At 37.3% G+C, this 21,229-nt stretch overlaps 1 protein-coding gene across 3 annotated transcripts in view; it reads left to right on the top strand.

Moving 5' to 3' along the window:
- LOC136873924 (multiple PDZ domain protein) overlaps positions 1–21,229 on the top strand; it is a 2,156,217-nt gene that overhangs the window by 2,023,271 nt on the left and 111,717 nt on the right. For all 3 annotated transcript variants that reach the window (XM_067147286.2, XM_067147283.2, XM_067147285.2), the window contains one exon: positions 7,683–7,739. In XM_067147286.2, the coding sequence (XP_067003387.2) occupies positions 7,683–7,739 (57 nt within the window). The remainder of the gene's footprint in view (positions 1–7,682; positions 7,740–21,229) is intronic.

Raw genomic sequence — 21,229 nt, 5'->3', positions numbered from 1 at the left:
TTAAAAGATGTTTGCCATTACCTTGAGCTGGTGGGCCTTCTGTCGACAGGCAAGGCTGCTCCTGCCTCCACGAATACTGTATGCACTCTAGACTGGAATGATGAAGAAGACAAAATGGCCCAGAAACGCCCTGCTTATATAGTAGAGGGGAAAGTTCCAGAACTCTCTAGACAAAATGCCTGCACACACCCCCAATTTTAATTGGCTACAAAAATATTTACAAAAATTTCTGATTGGTTAATAACTTAAGGAAGAAGGAATTGATAGAAGTGCTAGTAACCTTAGCACACATAAAAAACAATCCGCAAACACTTCAGGTTCACAAACTTAGACAATATTAAATTCCCTGGAAAAAAAATTGTCCGTCTTCCCACCAGAGGAAGGTCGATAGTAGCGACATCTGAAGATTAAAGGTCCAAACTTCTTCCAGTATATAGTTTCTGATTGATAACACAGATGGCCTTCTAAAAGGCGCTCAGTTCAAATTCACGGAGGTGGTACAATTATTATTATTATTATTATTATTATTATTATTATTATTATTATTATTATTATTATTATTATTATTATTATTATTATTATTATTATTATTATTATTATTATTATTATTATTATTATTATTATTCTAATGACAAATAATGTGCAACATGAAAGGCACAATCCTGTCATGAATATTATCTGGGGTAAAACTAAATTTTCTGGTGATAAGTCAGTTAAATAATGCTCTCAGAATTTCAGAATTTGCCTGTTCATCAACAGTAGATGACATTGGTAAGCTGAGAAAAGGAGATTAACAGGCAAGTTTTGTTGTACTGGTAACATGAAGATAAGCAAAAATGGTAGAAGACGTTGCACAGTAATTTGGAACAATAAATATTAATTTGAAGATGTGACTAATTTAGTCATATTCTTCTCAGTTGTTTTGTATGGGTGCAGAAAACTAGAAAAACAAGTGATATAGTAATCCAGTTGAATTAGCTCTCACTGTTCTTCATGGATTAGTTCTACTCCTATCAACCTTAGATCTATTTTGTCTTAAACATGTTAAACTGACTGGCTTTCCAGCTTTGTCAGAGGCAAGCACCTAATTTCCTTTAAGAACCTTCTTTTTTGATATAGAAATTGTAGGATGAGGAGAAACCCTAATAAACACAGGCAAAAGGGAGAAGAAGGGAACAAAACAAAAAACAAAAAAGAGAAAACTTGTTAAATAACAGAAGACAGGAAACACTGGACAAATATATAAGGAGAAGAGGAATCCAAACTAGCACATCAATGTGTCATTCTTGTGTGTGTTACTATCCCCTTTCCTGGTCTCCTGCCTTTGATTATTCATTTTCGTACATTTTTGTGCTAACACATCATAGGCGATGCAGGGATGGGAAATTGCTGGGATTGGGAAGGTGGTGGCCATGGCCATAATTAAGATACAGCCCCATCATTTACCTAATGTGAAAATGGGAAAATACAGAAAACCATCTTCAGGGATGCCTACAGTACAATATGAATCTTCTGAATGAAAGTTTACAACTACACAATGTGAACTGCATAGCCAATTCATTTGGTACCAGTATATCAAGAAGTTGGATGAACAGTTTATAAGAGATACTGTTTTAGAAAACATAAATTATGACAAGAGTTTGGTTAGGTATATTACTAGCTTGTCATAGACAAATACAGAGGATCATGTAGAGTGCTGCCTTTCTGATAGGAGTAGTAGCCAAGTCTCAAGTTGAAAAGTAGCAGGCAGTCATCAAGGACATCTCTCTTCTGTTCTGTTACTTGTTGCTTGGTCTGTTGTTCTATTTAAACAGAATGTGTTGTTAAGCTCAATAAATAGCCCATATGCTACATTACTGCCACAATGTCATCTCTTAAGTGACATACAATGTACTTCCTCAAACACTTCTGGCTTCTCCAAGTGCAATAAGGAGAGAACATGCTATATAAGTGGATAGCTAGACTGGGTGGACTGACAAGCAGTGAGTGAATGGTACATTATTATGAGTATTAAGAAAACTTGCAATATTTGCCTAAGCAAGGCTAGGAATTGAACCCGCTTTCAGTATGGAGAAAGTGAGAAAGAATTTCCCACATTCTGGGAGCCTGTCATTGTGGACCTTAAAAGAACAGCTATCCCAGGCTTATATCTTCTTAGCAAAAGAGAAACATTAGTGGGAAAAGAGGAATATTGTGTGACTGAAAGGGTTAAACTGGTGGCATTGCTTCCACTTACTTCTGTCAGGATCCTTGCCTTCATCTTTCATATCCAAACTCGCTTGTACAACTCTTGTTCTTTTCCTACCCTGATCGTATTAGGTGTGGTGAGGCCTACGGAGTCTTTCATTTTCATGCTCTTCAAGATCCTTCCCTTTCTTCTGCCTATACTTTCATTCTTCAAAGTATCGGACTTTATCCATTTTCCTTATGATGTACTTCCTCTTAGAACCACCACCACCACCACCACCACCACCACCACCACCACCACCACCACCACCACCACCACCAACCACCACCACTAGTTCTACCAGTAACTTATATTAAGGTTACCAAATTTTTCACAATTTCTGAGGACAGATGCAAAAACAAGTAAAAGCTACTATTGTATTGTGCCGTTCCTAATTTGTCATTCAGTTACATTGTTTCATACACATTTTTAAGGATAAAATTATCCATTCTACTTAGGTACTAAAAATATTTTCTCTTTACATACCCTATTTCCTTACTTCACGTTACCACTTTCACCGCTCTTAAGTCTTCCGTGTATTCTACAGCAAAGATTTACCGAGCTTAAGGTTGTTTGACATAGAGAACAAACGGCAGCAGATTAATTTACAACTCGAAGGGGAAAAGGGAGCTCCAACATTGAATCATTTATTGAATACCTTTGTTTTTACACGTTTTCAAACTCAAACTATTCCCATAACATTCATCACCATGCAAGTGTACCATGTGCTTAAATACACTGCAAACTGCTGCTACTGCAAACTACTGTAAGTGGACCTTTTACAGAACTGACATTAAAACATATTGCACATGAGTGCAAGAAGTATACCAAAGCAATCATAACCAGAGAGTGCACTAAATGGAAACCATAAATACTTCCCATGTATTTTTATAAAAATGACAAGTTAAAAAGTCATAGAATGTTACTGTTCACACAAAATCATACCAATAATGCACACTGAAAATCCAGGGCTTTCTGGGTATAAGTGATTAAATCTGGGGAAATTCCAGGTACAGATTTCCTGCAGGGACAAAAAGTGGAATTTGGGGAAATGGGGATGTGTTGTTTCCTTATAATAAAGTTCTCATGGATTCAAGCATGAAAATTAAACTAATTGACTGACTTGGATGGAGAAATGTATCTAATCCATACCTTTTTCTGAAGAAAGTACAGTACAAATGACACTCTCTCTTCAAATTGCAGAGTACAGTGTGTAATAACTAGGCCAATTGACATTATCACTGATTTAATTGGAAGAGTTAGATCTAATTAAGGTTAGATCCTTCCCCCTCTTCAGTTGGGTTGGTATAAAGAAATAAAAAGTACCCATCCTCCCTGGGGATAATTAGAAGAGGACACCACTGCCTTGTGGAGAAGAGGGATCTTCAAAGGCTGAGGGAGTAAATCCCAAAAGAAAATCCTCACCTGTGTTAGGCCTAGCAAGTCAACAGTTGAGTATGAATATACTGCTTTCAAACCAAAAACAAGGCTCGGATGGAAGAATAAATTAAATCCAGGACATGACAGTTCTTCTTGTACTGTCCGAATTTATGATAGCCAAAAGCCTGATGCTCATTGGGGATACCAGAAGACACAAAACTCTCAAGAAAGAGCAACTGAAAATTGGTACACTCAATATCCTTACTCTCACCAACAAATATGAAGAACTTGTGGATCTTATGAGGAGGCATAAGCTCAAGATATTGGGGTTGAGTGAGACAAAATGGAAAGGATATGTGAAGAAGCCCTTGAGAAATGGATATATGCTGTACTGGAGTGGGAACAATGATGAATCCAAAAATGGAGTTGGCTTCCTCCTTCATAAAGATATAAAAACACAGACAGATGTCAAATATGTGAGTGATAGGATCATCCAGATGAGACTAAGTGTTGGTAATGCATATCAAACTCTCCTGCAAGTATATGCACTGCAGACAGGATGTACCACAGAAGAGAAAGAGCAATTCCTTATCGAACTTGAGGAACAAATAACAGAGGAGAACACAATCATTATGGGCGATCTGAATGCCCAAGTTAGTAAAGAAAGACTAGACTGTGAAAACATCGTTAGCTCCCACGACTATGGTAACAGAAACTCTGAAGGAGAGAACCTCATTGATTTTTGTGTGCAAAACAACTTAACCATCCAGAACACATGGTATCAGAAGAGGGACAGCCATAAAAAAACGAGATACAGCTGAAATGGAAAGCTCAAGACTATGATCGACTTCATCATCACTGATAGAAAAGCGGGTCAGTATGTTACAGATGTTAAAGTCATATCCAGCGAGTGCCTAAATAGCGACCATCGGCTATTAATCGCCGACCTAAAAGATGTTCATGTGCCCAAAATTAAACAAAAGAAAATGCCAAAGATTAAGACATGGCTGTTGAAGGACATGGAGAAGAAAGGAAACTATGAAGCAAGGATAACAGCTAAATTATGCAAAACTGAGAAAGGGGGAATAGAAGAAGAATGGCCCTTATTCAAAGAAACCCTTGTAAAAGAACCCACGGAAATTTGTGGAAAAACAAGTGCCACACCAAAGGAGAAGGAAACACCTTGGTGGAATAACCGAGTGAAGACAGCAGTAAAATATAGAAATATACTGAAAAGAAAATTAGACCTCGAAAAACAGAAAACAGATGATAGACAAAATGAATTATGAACATCTAACACAGGAATACCGGAAAAAGAAACTGGCTGTAAAAAGACTAATCCAGGAAGAAAAGGAAAAGTGCTGGGATGACTTTACTACAAGGATAGAGGAAGACTGTCAAGGAAGTAGGAAAATACTATACAAAATAGTAAACAGTAAAAGAAATGAATATATAAACATCCTTGCACAGGAAACAGATGATGGTAGCTTAATACAAACAGAGGAAGGGATCAGGGATGAAATGAAGAAGTACTTCAATATGCTGTTAAATGGAGATGGGGGCAACACCACCACCAATGATTGTAGTGTAGATGAAGCCAAAAACAACGAATCCCATTAACATGGCTTGAGGTAGAAACAGCACTAAAGAGCATGCAAAATGGGAAGTCCCCAGGCTTTTATGATCTCAGCTCAGACATGATAAAGGCAGCTGGAATACCAGGCTTGAATTGGCTATATAGATAGTCATCAGTGATTTAGGAAAGTAACAAAATTTCAGAAGATTGGAGTAAAGGAGTCATCATCCCACTGTTCAAAAAGGGCAACCAATGGAAATGTGGAAATTCCAGAGGCATCATACTGTTGTCACACTCACTGAAGCTGCTGGAAAAGATCATAGAAATGAAATGAAGATAGTGGAACCTTTGCTTGAGGAAGAACAACACGGGTTCAGGAAAGGTCGAAGTACTGTGGATCTTATCTGTGCAGTAAAGATGCTGACAGAAAAATACTGGGAATATGGAAGAAATCTTGTGATTGCATTTGTGGACATTGAAAAAGCATATGATAGTGTTCCTCGAAACAAGATGTCTGGAAGACCTAAAGGTGCCAAAGTACTTAACTGACAAAGTCAAGATGGTATACCAGAAGTGTTATAGCTGTGTCCAGATAGGCAATGGTTTGAAACAAAGAGAGGTGTCCAACAAGGAAGTGCTCTGTCACCATTCCTGTTCGTAATAGTAATGGACAAGGTCATCAAATCTATCAAGAAAATGGACAGTGAACCAAACGCCCTGGTATTTGCTGATGATGTGCTTTTATGGGGAGAGACGGAAGCTGAAGTTCAGAAGAAACTTAATGAATGGAACAACACATTCAAAAATTTTGGACTGAAGATGAGCAAAACAAAGACAGTGGAAATGACCATCAACAGGGAAGGAACAAGCTCAAATATATTTCTGGGAGGAGCAAAAATCAAATCAGCTTCCCACTTCAAGTACCTTGGAAGCACAATCTTGAAAGATAACACTGTTAGGCAGGAAATACTCTGCAGGACACAGAAAGCAACAAACTTCTACAGTTCAGTCAGAAATCTTCTCTGGGACTGCAAAATACCACAGAAAGCAAAAACGGTCATGTACCACACTTACTTACCACACGTACGGTTTAGAGACATGTACCCTACTAAACAAAGACTTAAGTAGAATCCAAGCAACTGAAATGAGATTCATTAGAACCATGAACCAAACAACCAGAAAGGACAAGATCAGAAATGAAGTGAATAAGAAAGTAGCTGGTATTGAGGTTCCTATTATCAGTGTCATAAAGAAACACAGACTTCAGTGGTATGGGCACATAATGTGAATGAACAGGGAAAGACCTGCCAGAAAATATTTTGACCTTAATCTCATACAAAGACCACAGGGAAGACCAAGAAAACGTTGGATAGAGACTGTAAGATCAGTTGTAGAGGAGAGAGGATTCAAATGGGAGGATGTACTGAATTAGAAGATGTATGAAGACAGAAGGAGATGGCGAGCGCTTGTACACCACACCCGGAAAACTGGAGGTGGGAAATGATGATGATGATGATGATTCACTGTGAATGGAATTTACTGTTAATACAATACCTTCCATTGCTGGCAAATCTGGAGCACTTGGTGGATATGCTATTGAATGTTAGATAATAATAAAGTTCTCAAACTACTGTAAGAAGTTCATACTGAAGGACTTTCTGTATTAACAGAATATGCATCTATAATTTTATTTTAGTTGGAGAATGTAGAATACGATAGTGCCTGTCTCACTTCATATGATCTCTCACTAGTTACTTTTTAACATAGATAACTAACTACTTTTATGTGGAGAAGAATTTTTATATTATTATAGTCCCCATGACAGTAGCAGCAACAGCTGTTGCAGCTATAACAGTTTGTTTCACCATCTGCATCTGCTCAGTGTTCATATATAACATCTTAAACTTTTTGGATTACTCTGATAGGCAAAGACCACTGTTCTTATTCTATTGCTGATCTATAGTATAGGTAGTCAGTGTTTCATGTTGTATGAAGGTAAGTTATATATGTCTTGAGAAGTTAATATTTTACAGTTCTTGTGAAAAAGAATATAAGTTTCTCTATTGACTTTTTGTAGTCTGAGCCATCCAAGTTTCTTTGGACCATATGTCTTGTTTCTGAAGTAATTGCATTTGAGTTATTTCTCATTTATACCTGTTAAGAGCATGTTGTGACTACGGTAGTGTCTTCTGCAAACTTGATGTCACTTTTTGTTGAACACACTACAGTAGTTAGTTTTGATTTTGTCCTGAAGAACTTTGGAACAATTTTGGTTCTGTCCTGATTAACTTAATTGTGAAACAATTTTAGTATACTAGAATGAATTTAATGCTGATAGTTAATTCTGATAATGAGTGGAAATGTTCTTCCTGTTGATTCACCTTCTATCCTGTATCATTAAAATAGTGATATATTGTTTTAATTTTGTGAATGGCTTCTTTTAGATTGTGATTAAAAGTTCATTAAGTGTGTTAATGTACTCAATCTGTTTTGTTTCAGACACCTGAGGAAAGATACAGCAATTTTAAAGGCCTTCGAACTGTCACCATTAAAAAGGTAGGTTTTTTAATTACTTGAATATTTTATTATTTAACTTCCTACATTGAAATCTTTGTTTCCTTTCTCACTACTACCCACTATTTGCTCAAGTCATGCATGGTATATGATTTAAAAAGAAAAATCTAAAAGAGATTGAATAATAATTTAATAATTTACCTCCTCCTAAAATGTAAAGATAATTACAAAAAGTAATTGAACAAACATTTAATGATAAATGACAATCTTGTTGAACCATGAAGAAAAACTCCTGAATCTTCAACAGTATACAGAATGTTATTGAAAGTTTTGGACTACGGTAAATTAACAAGGTAATATTGATCCTATTTTGTTGTTAAAAAAATTTCATTGTTTGTGCAGAATAATTCTATAGTTCATATGTAAAGGTTTAAATTAATCCATTGAACATCTCTGTTATGTCCATGTGAGAGAATATTGTCCATTGGTATAATTATAAGCTTGATGTGGGGAAAATGAGAAGATTTATTGCAACTCGTATTTCTCTTTATTTGCGTGACATTTAGGATCAAGGGTGGGATAAGCGAATGAAACTCTGTTTGATGATGGTAGGCAAATGGATAATTGGGAATATGGGGATAATAAGTTCATCACACCATTAATCTTAAGGAGTACAACACTAAAGTTACAGTGAATAAAATAAAATATCTCTGACTGCAGTGCCGTTTCCTATGTAAGTTGTTATGACTGATGGTTATGAAACTCATGTTTGTAATTCACTGTTAAAATCTCAATATTGTGTTCTCCAAATTGCATCTGGAAAGAAGCTAAAGAATTGACTTTATTGGCCTTATTATATATGCTCTCCTGATCACATACCGGGTGAGTCAGCCGCACTTGATGTTTTTGCTTTTAGGCATCCCAACAAACGTCAGTGGGGTGATGCTCAATTTCCCTTGGCCGTATACAAAGCTACCATCACCTTTAAAGTACTTACTGTGTTATCACTACATGACTTTTGCAAAAACATGTATGGGACAGGTTTTTACACAATACATCAATTATAAGCTATCAATTGGTTATGAAATGATCGCTAAAAGCGATGGCATACTGATAGAAAACTTGTGTGAGTTTGTGAAGCAGGACATAGTTTTACACCAAGTAAGCTTTCTGATAAAGTGGAGGCAACAGTCACTGTGGTGTAGTGAAACTAACCACAGACATGTTGACACATGTTGTGTTGGTAGGTGGGTTTGAATTCCATGAGCGATAAATATTTTTATTCACATTTTAAACTTTGAGAATCAAATAAGATGCCATTCCTACCACATTCGACCAATAGCATGCATGTTGTATTCAGCAGATAAGTATGTTGACATGCTTCTCATCTAAGGCGAAGCAAGACAGAACGAACAGGAAGCACAGCGCCTGTACCAGGAAAGATTTCCAAACAGACAACAACCAAACGTAAATATGTTTAGGAAGGTGGAGCGACGTTTGCGTATTACTTCATCACTTTCCCGAACAGGTCCTGTCAGAGAGTCACCAGTTACGTCGGGTGAAACTGTTGAGATAGTTTTGGACACTTTCCAGGAGAATCCTCACACGAGTACCTGGGCAGTAGCACAACAGGCCAACATCAGCCAGTCGTCCATTGTAAGGATATTGCATTCCCGTTTTTTTCATCTGTATCACCTGCAACTACATCAAGAACTCCACGGACGAAATTTTGAAACTCATGTTGATTTCTGTGTATGGATACTGACGTAATTGGCAAATAATCCAGCATTTGTATCTCACATTTTTTCGTACGAGGCACTATTTCATAATAATGGCTCTGTGAATCATCATAATAAGCACTACTTAAGTGTTGAAAATCCCCACTGGGTAAGGCAGGCAGCATTTCAGGCATGATGGGGAGTAAATGTCTGGTGTCACCTAATTGGACCATATTTCTTTGAGGATCATTTGACAGGAGCCCGGTAACTACAGTTTCGTCAAGACCAACTACCATTGCTGCTAGAGGATGTGCCCCTGGGTGAGCGTGTAACCATGTGCTATCAACATGACGGAACTCTCCCTCACACGTCAGCAGATGTTCACAACTACCTAAATGTTACACATCCCGGTCGATGGATAGGAAGGGTAGGACCTGTCACCTAGCCTGCTAGATTGCCCGATTTGACACCACTGGACTTCTTCCTATGGGGCTATTTGAAGGATGTAGTGTACGCTCAGCAGCCGGAAAGTCCTGAAAGCCCTATTACGGAAGCCTGTGAATCCATAACACCTACAATGCTACAAAGAGCCCGAGTGGCAGTTCAACGGCGTGCTGAAATGTGCATTACTGTAGAAGGCCATTTATTCGAACACTTACTGCGCTAACAGACTGTTGCTCAGTCAAGCGGATTCAAACCCCCAACCATTCTATCCTTGTCCAGCCCTGCTTATAAAACATCCACATAAGCAGCCTTAATGGCCTAGAACAGTGCCAAAATAAATAAATAAATAAATAAATAAATAAATAAATAAATAAATAAATAAATAAATAAATTAATTCATTAATTAATTAAATAACCCACAACGTGAGGGCATTCGGATACATTGGCTCTTTGGATGATTCTTAAAGTAAAAAATGCGAATAAAATTGACAGCCTCAAGTGAGATTCGAACCCACCTACCAAATGCAGCTGTATTAATAGCACCGCACTTAAGCTATAACACCACGGCGACTCCAGTGTATAGGTTTCCAGAAAGCCTACTAGATGGACTACTACTTCCACTTCACAGATGCACACACTTTTTCTATCAGTAAGCCATCACTTTTAGCGTTCATTTCATATCCTACTGAAAGCTCATAATTGGCACGTACTTTTTACATAACCGTATGACAGTTTGATGCATTGTATAAATGCCTGTCGCATACAGTACATGTTTTTGCAAAGGTAATGGTGCAGTGAGTGATTAAAGGTGATTGTTGCTTGGTATATGGCAAAGGAGAATAGACCATAACGACACCAGTGACGTTCAGTGGAATGCCTAACAGCATAAAACGTCAGGCGTGGCTGACTCACCCATTATATGTGCTGGTTGTAGTATTCTTAGGAATTTTAGATTGAATGTTCAGAATATGATATCTCAAGTTTAGGACCTGTCACATACTGGCCTTCCTCATCCACAGTTGGTTCTCTCACACAGAATCCTCTCCATTGTCATATTTTTGATGTTATGTGTAATAAACTACAGTATTAACATACGGTATATTAATTGTTTATGTAATTTGGAATTAACAGTATTTCATGGAATCTTTGTTACAAAACAAATGAATCCATGGCATAACAGCCTATTATGGGACTTAAACTGCCAAGATGACTGCTTCCCAGCCAGATGTCAGAGTTGCTTGGATTATGTGACCAGATCCGCTGCCTCTCTTATGAACAATAACTCAGTTCATTTTGTTCTGGTTTTGTGTGACTGAGTAAAACTTGTTCCAGCCTTCAGTCCAGAATTGAAATTCTTGGACTGCCTCTGAATCTAACCTGGGGCCTGTGGGTAAGAGGTAAAGGCAGGAAATCCATGGATGACTTTAGCAGTAAAATATGTGTTAAAAATATCATTGTGAGATGGTACATGCATGGAAATGAGATAGGAAGTAGTTCAGTCATTTGGAAGGGAATGCTGAAGCAAGTGTTATACAGAAGGCAGGACTGTAACTCTTGGTGTACTACATGGTGTGAGGAAGGTGGTAGTGCTGCTGTTGGGTTGAATGTTGCAAGTCTTTCACTTTCATTAATCACTACCATCAGAATGTTAACTAGTAGGGTAGGCGAGGTGGAGGTATACAATTTCGAATCACTAGATTACGTGTTTAAAGCACCTGTCCCCAGTGTTCATGTGGAGTGAGGGCACATGCTGCTGTTGGTGGTGATTCATCTGTTGGATGGGGATGTTAAACCTTGAGCAGACACCTGGGTGCAATTCGACAGGAATAGGCTATGTGCTGAAACTAGGTTTTACCCTCTCCCTGCCTCATTATCATTATCATCATCATCCCACATCCAGACGTGCAGGCTGCCAAATAGAAAGACTTGCACCAGGCGAGCCGAACATATCCTCAGACACTCCTAGCACTAAAAGCCATATGATAAATAAGAAGCCTTTAAAGAATAGCGGTTTATGGGTTAGATGGGTGGATTAACATGTTCCTTTTGATCAACAGGGCATCTTTCTGTTTCTGTTGGCCAGCTGTGAATGAGACTCTTTATAAGAAGGGAGGAAAAGAAGTTTTGGAATTTGTGAAGGAGATTGTTGAGTGAAGTCCCTGATGACTGGAAGTCAAACAGTATATAGATGATGAGAGAAGTGATTCGAGTGCGTATGGCATGTGTAATTTAGTGGTTACGGACTCTGCTGCCTGCTGTTTTGGGAGTGGAATTTATCTGTTTAGGTTGTATAGCTGGGTTATGAGTCTGATCTGGACAGATGACCTTCAGATGGTAATGAAGTAGACCATACAGCCAGTGACTCGTTGCTGAGTGCTGGTCAATGGAAAATAGAGGGCCAACGGCTTCAGGCAAAGTAGCCTTCTTTGTAATGGACCCGCGGAGGAGAAAATGCCTCTGAAATCTATTGGGTAGTGTCTGTACTCTAGGTTAGGGGCAGCCACAAATGCATCTGCTCTCCACGTTAGGAGCAGTCTTTAGATCCTTTTAAGGGTCCAGTGCAAGCAGACGCGGCCAACAGCTGGAAACTGCAGATGATGATGATGATGATGATGATGATGATGGGTCCAATGTCGGTAAGGGCATTCAGTCATAAAAATTTGCCCCAGAATCAACAACAAACCCGGCCAAAGGGTGGAAATGGTTACGGTTGTTGTTGTTGTTGTTGTCGTTGTTGTTGTTGTTGTTGTTGTTGTTGTTGTTGTCGTCGTCGTCGTCGTCGTCGTCGTCGTCGTTGTTGTTGTTGTTGTTGTTGTTGTTGTTGTTGTTGTTGTTGTTGTTGTTGTTGTTGTTGTTGTTGTTGTTGTTGTTGTTGTTGTTGTTGTTGTTGTTGTTGTTGTTGTTGTTGTTGTTGTTGTTGTTGTTGTTGTTGTTGTTGTTGTTGTTGTTGTTGTTGTTGTTGTTGTTGTTGTTGTTGTTGTTGTTGTTGTTGTTGTTGTTGTTGTTTATGATAATGCACTTTGTTATAGGAGAAAGGATGTTTCACATGGGTTGGAATTAAGTCAAAGGGAGGGTACTAGTGTTAGTTAATGAGCTTTTTGTGGACTGACGTTTTGATGGAACCATTGCAAAGTGAGTTCAATATCCACTGTAATAAAATGACCATAGTTCATGGCATTTTATTGATCATTTGAAACAATCTTTAGGTCATAAGCTCAGTTGACAATGCTGTCTGTAAGATACTTTTGTCGTAGTAGGTCATCCAAAGAGAAAAACTACTTTAAAACTTTCAGCTTTTTGGATAAATTCAGAGCAGTGGTATGTAAAGGTATAACAATATTAACTATTTAACTGTCATCATGCATGTAAAATATTGGAAGAAAAAAGTAATATGTTGGAGAATTCTAAAATGCCCAGTCAACAAAGCTAGGTAATACGGCTGAAGATGTCACTCCGACTATATGACACTCCATTATAACATTTGTCTTGTCTTGTAATGGACTGTATGTGCCATGGGTATATTATGTAACAAAGTAATCCAGCAGCTAGTGAAATAATTAGAGTTTTAAGATTATCATCAGAATCTTTAATAAAATGGTAAGGAGGGAGCTTAATGAACAGAATATTCATTGTAGAGTTGCAGTTGGCTGGTAAGCAAGATTTCTATTCAAATAGGAAAAGTGGGTTATCAGAATAATAGACTATTATTTGGTCAGAAAATTATCTTTTATATTGTTTATCTCCATAGGTATGGTTTGTGTGGAAAGCACGTTAATAGGCTGGAAATGGAATCGGAGAATGTACACTAATGTCCATAAAAACCAGAACACCTTGAAAGACCAGAGATACGAAGTTCATATTCACAGAACATGTGCATTTGTATGTTCTGAAGAAATGATTAGCATTTGAACCATGTCAGCCCTCAGGTTCAAGATCCATATCAATATCTCGGCGCACCACCACCGACTGTTAAAATGTGCATGCGGCTCTCGTTGTCGCTATAAACCGAAGGTAATGGATCAGTGTGACTTGAACAGACATGCAGGATACCTCACAGATGTACGCAAGAATCATACCATCAAATGAGTGAGTTTGAAGGACGGCACATCATTGACATGAGAGAACGTGATGCATTAATCCAGGAAATTGCTGCTTGTATGGGACATAGTGTGTCGGCTGTGCAACGGGTGTGTACAGAATGGTTCACAGAAGGCTGTAGAATACGACGAGATGGGTCTGGTTGCACCATAGAGACCCCCCCAAGAAGATCGATACCTTATCTGAATGGCATTGCAGGACAGATCTGCGTCCTCCTCGAGTCTGGCACAACAGTGGAACAATGTAACACATCGTACACTATCAGGAGTGACAGTTTGTCGCCGTTTATTATGATCACTTAAGTCTGAGAATTTCATTTTTTGTCCTTATTGAACTGAGAATGACCGGGCGAGTTGGCTGTGCGGTTAGAGGCGCATGGCTGTGAGCTTGCATCCGGGAGATAGTAGGTTCAAATCCTACTGTCGGCAGGCCTGAAGATGGTTTTCCGTGGTTTCCCATTTTCACACCAGGCAAATGCTGGGGCTGTACTTTAATTAAGACCACGGCCGCTTCCTTCCAACTCCCTAGGCCATTCCTATCCCATCGTCGCCATAAGACCTATCTGTGTCAGTGCGACGTAAAGCCACTAGGAAAGAGTAGAACTAAGAACGTAAGATAGGTAACTTAAAGGGTCAACCTTTTCAATACAAATAAATGTTATAATGTTTATTTACAACATATATTTACTTGGAACTAGTTTCAATGCTATTTAGCGTCATCTTCAGTCAAAATGTAAAAAAATAGGCATAGGCGTATACTTGCAGAGATGTACATTACACAAAATGTTACAGCATTATGGTTAAATAAGAGTAAAAGAGACATAAAATAGTGAATCACAAGGTCAGAAATTGTCAGGCATCAAAATGGTCCATGAAGGGTGAATCAAAAGTGTACAAAGATGAGTTTGGACTCAAAAACACAATCCCCCCAAAAACATACAACACAACAAAATCACGCGGAAGTTTGAGATTAACTTGGCATTGAAGATTCAAATTTTTCAGGCACTCTTCCATTAAATGTTGCCTGCCATGAGTGTAGTATAAACATAAGTTAGGATTCAACAAACACAATTGTCTCAAAAATGTACATAACATTTTAAAAAAAAATTAGGATTGAGATGAACTTGGCAGTTAAGGATTCATATTTGTAGTCACTTTTTCACCAAGTGTCAATTCAAAACAGGCTGCGAAGGGTGAAATAAAATTGTACAGACACGAGTTAGGACTCGATAAACACAATCTTTGAAATACATGTAACACATTTAAACTTTGTGTAAGCTCGAGATGAACTTGGCACTTAGCGGTTTGTGTTCACTTAATCATTAAATGTCATTGGTACGTGTGTAGTACAAACACGAGTTAGGACTCAACAGAAACAATCTTCTCAAAATTGCACATGACGTTTAAACCTTTGGTTCGAGATGAACATGGCAATTAAAGATTCAAATTTGTAGATACTGTTCATTAAATGTTAATTTCAAAACAGTCTACGAAGGGTGAAATAAAATTATAACAAACACGAGTTAGGACTCAGTAAACACTAAATTCTAACACATATAACACATTCAAATTTTGCATAAGTTCGAGATGAACTTGGCAGTTAAAGATTCAAAATTTGTAGTCACTTTTTCATTAAATGTCACATAGGACGAGCGTAGTATATACATGAGTTAGGGTTCAACATACACAAACTTTTAAAATGCATATAACATTTCAAAAACCAAGTACGAGATGATCTTGGCAGTTAAAGATTCACATTTTCATTTTCATTTGACAAGAATACAAACTTCGATTTATGTAAAGAGCTTTGAAGTTGACTGTGCTATTATCTGTAGTCTATTGTTACAACATAACGTGTAAGGTGGAGACAGTTTTTATGATGTTCGTAGTTCAATGCGGGACCTGAGGTGGTAAAGCTATGGCGTGAGATGAAGAGGTCCCGTATTGAACTGCGAACATCATAAAAACTGTCTCCACCTTACACGGGACCTGAGGCAGTAAAGCTATGGCGCGAGATGAAGATGTTGAACCCTAACTCATGTATATACTACGCTCGTCCTATGTGACATTTAATGAAAAAGTGACTACAAATTTTGAATCTTTAACTGTCAAGTTCATCTCGAACTTCTGCGTGGTTTTGTTGTGTTGTATGTTTTTGGGGGGATTGTGTTTTTGAGTCCTAACTCATCTTTGTACACTTTTGATTCACTCTTCATGGACCATTTTGATGACTGACAATTTCTGACCTTGTGATTCACTATTTTATGTCTCTTTTACTCTTATTTAACCATAATGCTGTAACATTTTGTGTAATGTACATATCTGCATGTATACGCCTATGCCTATTTCTCACATTTTGGCTGAAGATGATGCTAAATAGCGTTGAAACTAGTTCCAAGTAAATATATGTTGTAAATAAACATTATAACATTTATTTGTATTGAAAAGGTGGATCCTTTCAGTTACCTATTTTACGTTTATTATGGTCTGCGTTACCGGCGCATCGTCCACTTCTCTGCCAAACTTTGTCTAATGTGCATAAAGATGCTAGACTGCAATGGTGTGTGGAATGACGTCAGTGGGGACAGGAATGGCAGCAGATAGTGTTTTTGGACAAATCCAGATTCTGTTTGTTTGAAAATGATGGCCGAATTTTGGTTCGCCGCAGACAGGGGGAGAGGTATCACATCGACTGCATTTGCACAAGACATACATCACCAACTCAAGCCTTATGGTGTGGGTTACTACTGGTATAACCACAAATCACAGTTGGTGCGTGTCCAAGGCACTGTGACCAGTTTGACCTACGTGAATGACATCCTGCGCCCCTTTCTGCATGACACCATAGATGCCATATTTCTGCAGGACAATGCAATACCACATGTTGCTGCATGAACACATGCCTTCTTGTTGTCACAGGATGTCAGGCTATTGCCCTGGCCCGCCTGATCACCGGACTTGTCGCCAATCGAAAATGTGTGGGATATGATGAAACTTTGGGTGCGGCGCTGTGACCCAATGCCAACCACCAAAGATGAACTGTGGAACCAGGAGAATGCAGCATGGATGGCTATACCCCAGGACGCCATTCATGCCTTATACACATCGATGCCATCAAGCGTGGAACAAGTTATCGGTGCCCTTGGAGTACTCAGTGCCTACTGGGCAACAGGACACATGCTTGACCTAGATGTCTGAAATGCTAATCGTTCCTGCAGAACATACTAATGCATATGTTCTGTAACTATGAACTTCCTATCTCTAGTTTTTCAAGGTGTTCTGGTTTTTATGAACATAAGTGTAATACTTCTTGAACTAAATCATGTAGGCACCTAAATGAACATGAAAATACTCCTGTAATATTACATTGGTCCGCCTCTGTGGTGTAGTGGTTAGTGTGATTAGATGTCACTCCCGGAGGCCCGGGTTCGATTCCCGGCTCTGCCACGAAATTTGAAAAGTGGCACGAGGGCTGGAACGGGGTCCACTCAGCCTCGGGAGGTCAACTGAGTAGAGGTGGGTTCGATTCCCACCTCAGCCATCCTGGAAGTGGTTCTCCATGGTTTCCCACTTCTCCTCCAGGCAAATGCCGGGATGGTACCTCACTTAAGGCCACGGTCGCTTCCTTCCCTCTTCCTTGTTTATTCCTTCTAATCTTCCCATCCCCCTGCAAGGCCCCTGTTCAGCATAGCAGGTGAGGCCGCCTGGGCGAGGTAGTGGTCACCCTCCCCAGTTGTATCCCCTGACCTAGAGTCTGAAGCTTCAGGACACTGCCCTTGAGGCAGTAGAGGTGGGATCCCTCGTTGAGTCTGAGGGGAAAAACCAACCCTTGAGGTTAAGCAGATTTTAAAAAAAAAGAAAGAAAGAAAGAAAGAAAGAAAGAAAGAAAGAAAGAAAGAAAGAAAGAAGAAAGAAATATTACATTGAAAGTACATAATCAATACTGATATAATATAACTTGGTTTAAGTCAATTATAGCCCAACATTAATCAATGGGGCTTTAATCATATTTCCCATCTTCTATTAGGTACAGAAATATGTGTAATCTTTACACTATGATGTGAAATTGTTAGAAAAATGTATTATTAACTATATCACTGAACATGTTTATTTTGTTTGTTAGAAATAAAAGTGAATCATAACTTCTCACCAAGTAAGCTCAAAAATGTTGAACTTCTTGAACATTAACTTTCCAGTCATATGCTCAAACTCACACAATCTATATATTGAGGCATGTCTTACATAGTTTCTTGTTTTCTCAGAGATCATTTTTTTGCTAAAAATTTTCATTCATGACTGGGTGCACAGTTCACTGGTGAAGTGCTGTTGTAGATTTGATTAGAAGAAACATTGAAAGAAAATGACTCGTGCATGGTTGATTACAAGTATTTATAAATTTTTGCCTTGTGGGTGCATGACTGAGTATTAGCATAGAAACCGCAGAAAGGAAGTGTTTCAGATAAGATGCTGATAGCCTCTCATTGAGATGAATATATGCCAACATATACAAATTAAAATTTACGACAGTGATTTGTTTAATACAACAGAGTGAGTGACTGTGCGATTTGGGTCACATAGCTGTCAGCTTGCATTTGGGAGGTAGTGGGTTCGAACTCCACTGTTGGCAGCCCTAGATGTTTTCTATGGTTTTCCATTTGCAAATGCTGGGCTGTACCTTAATTAAGGACATGGCCATTCCCTTCCCACTCCTACCCTTTTCCCATCCCATTATTGCCATTAGACCTATCTGTGTCAGTGTCAGTGCGATGTAAAGCAAATTCAAAGAACAAACATGGTTTCAGTATGTGACAGGTAATAATTAGAGATATCCATTTCAGATAATTAAAATAAAAATATCTTTGGGATCTGTACCATGTATTCTTAGGAACAGATTGAAAGTGAAATCATGTATTATATTGTTTATTTTTAAAACATACAAAAGAAATGTAAATAAGAATTAAATAGAGAATGTTTGCATATATATTATCGAATAGTCAACATGATACTAAACATCTGGAACAATGAGGAGTTGCTAGTGGTGGAAACAGAAGTTGTTAGAATCACAAAATAATTATAATTTTCAACTGGGCTGAGTTCCTTATTTTTTGTTGATGTGGCTCGCATATGCTTATGAAGTTCATTTACACTGAAAGATACCACAATAGCTTCTAAATATTTAGATTTGTATCCTATTAACATATTCATTGTTTTGGTGAAGATTTTATAATATTTTTGGAAGGGAAGCAAGGGAAATTTTTTAATTCCAGTATTGATTTTGTCACTCCTCTGAATAAACTAGAAAGCAATTGTCTTCCCTGTTTCTTGGATCTCCAGCCTCTGGAGCACTCAATAATTTGTCATCTCCTCAAGAATATAGAAACGGGTGTTTTATGTTTATGTTCCTAAGATGATATTCATTGATTTTTTTTTTTAATTTTAGGATTATTTTCACTTAATTTTTTTGTTTAACAAATTGTGCTTGCATCATGACTCATTTTGAAACTAGAATGAGTATTATGAAATAAGTTACTTTATTTATTCAATTTATTTATTTTACTGTTCAGTTAAGCAGTCTAATGATATCAGTACATAAAGTGGTACATGTTACACTCAGTTCATATTGTGCAATGAAAATGTTAGAGCTTTATATCCCAATCGTTGTTTGTATTTGTCTCACAGCCCAGTTTCGTGGAGGCTGCAGCTAGCCCTACCCAGCAGGTATGCCAAGCTCGCATGCCCTACGCTCAGATTTTTATGTATGCACTTCATGGGACACACACAATTTTTTTCACATTCTCTACCACTTTAACATAGCTTATGGTCAATATTTGCAATTTTTGACACTTTTCCACCAGTACACTTAATATTCTTTCTTCAGAACTTGGATATGCCATTCGGATCACTGTTTTTCAGCCTACATATATAAATCACATTATAGAGCATATAATAATAATAATAATAATAATAATAATAATAATAATAATAATAATAATAATAATAATAATAATAATAATAATAATAATAATATAATAATAATAATAATAATAATAATAATAATAATAATAATAATAATAATACATTGTCTCATATTCCATATTACTACAATATGCTGCTGCTAATTTCACATTTTATAATTGATATAACTTAACATTAAGGGACCCGAGTTTATCAGTTCTGTAATAGTTAGTTCTTCTCTCATAACAACGTTGTTTCAAAATAGGTAGCGTGAAATTAATGTTTATTGTAAATTATTGAGATATTTTTGCAATGCTTGTCAAAAATTGCTTTATAGGCTTTTAATTTCTCTTAATATTTCATACATTTTGAATCGCTTATTAAATGGTCTTCATACCTATCATTCTTCTTTTTCTGTGATGTGCATATAAATTTGGACTTTTGCATGGTCTTTGATATTTGACTTAGTATTGCATCTGTAGTAATTTAATCAGGAATATGAAAATTTTCTAGTAGATATAATCTAAATTGTGCAAACAGATTGATTTATTAGTTTAAAGATTACCGTACAGTATTATGTAGGCAATTCAAAGAATATCAGGAATATGTTTTGATATACTGTACAGATATTTTTGAAAATTTGAATACTTTTGCTATCTTCAAGAATTGCTCTTTCATTCTTCTATTCAAGTCCAAAATAATATCAGTGAATGAATATCTCTGATAACATTTTAATAAAATGGAACCGGAATGTAGATAGTGCAATGAGAATTACTGTACTTTTATTTTTATTATGAATCGTTTACAAATAACGTTATATTATATAAACTGTTATTCTGCAAAAAACTGCAGGAAATTACTGTAGATAACAAAAAATATCTTACAGTAATTCCTTGCCAGAGAAGTGTTTTCAGCATAATCAAAGGAATAACTAACATAGAGGAAAAAAATGTTGCCAACCTATTGAATGAGTTTTGTCTTGTTATGCAACAATAGCACAACACTTTATAGGCAACATACCACACCTGACTCAGTAATGTCTAATAGTTATAATCATGAAGGTCTTACACAAAATTAACATTTAATTTGGGCAAATTTTTTTATAAATACAATTATATATGATATATAAATTGTTATTAATAATGTGCATGCATAACACTATTTCAAATTTTTGCAGGTTGTCAATCCATGGGCTCCCATTTGTGTCAGGGTGAAGGACATAAGATACCACTAGAAAATTTAAAGAGATCTGTTTATTTTGAATGTCTTCCTTCTGTATACATCAGGCTTACAACATTAATTTTTATCTTCACACTTG

This window comes from Anabrus simplex, chromosome 5 (genome assembly GCF_040414725.1).
Source record: "Anabrus simplex isolate iqAnaSimp1 chromosome 5, ASM4041472v1, whole genome shotgun sequence".
In the NCBI taxonomy this organism is placed as follows: Eukaryota; Metazoa; Arthropoda; class Insecta; order Orthoptera; family Tettigoniidae; genus Anabrus; species Anabrus simplex.
Note: the sequence above shows the minus strand (reverse complement) of the source record. Positions and strands in the feature narration are given on the sequence as shown.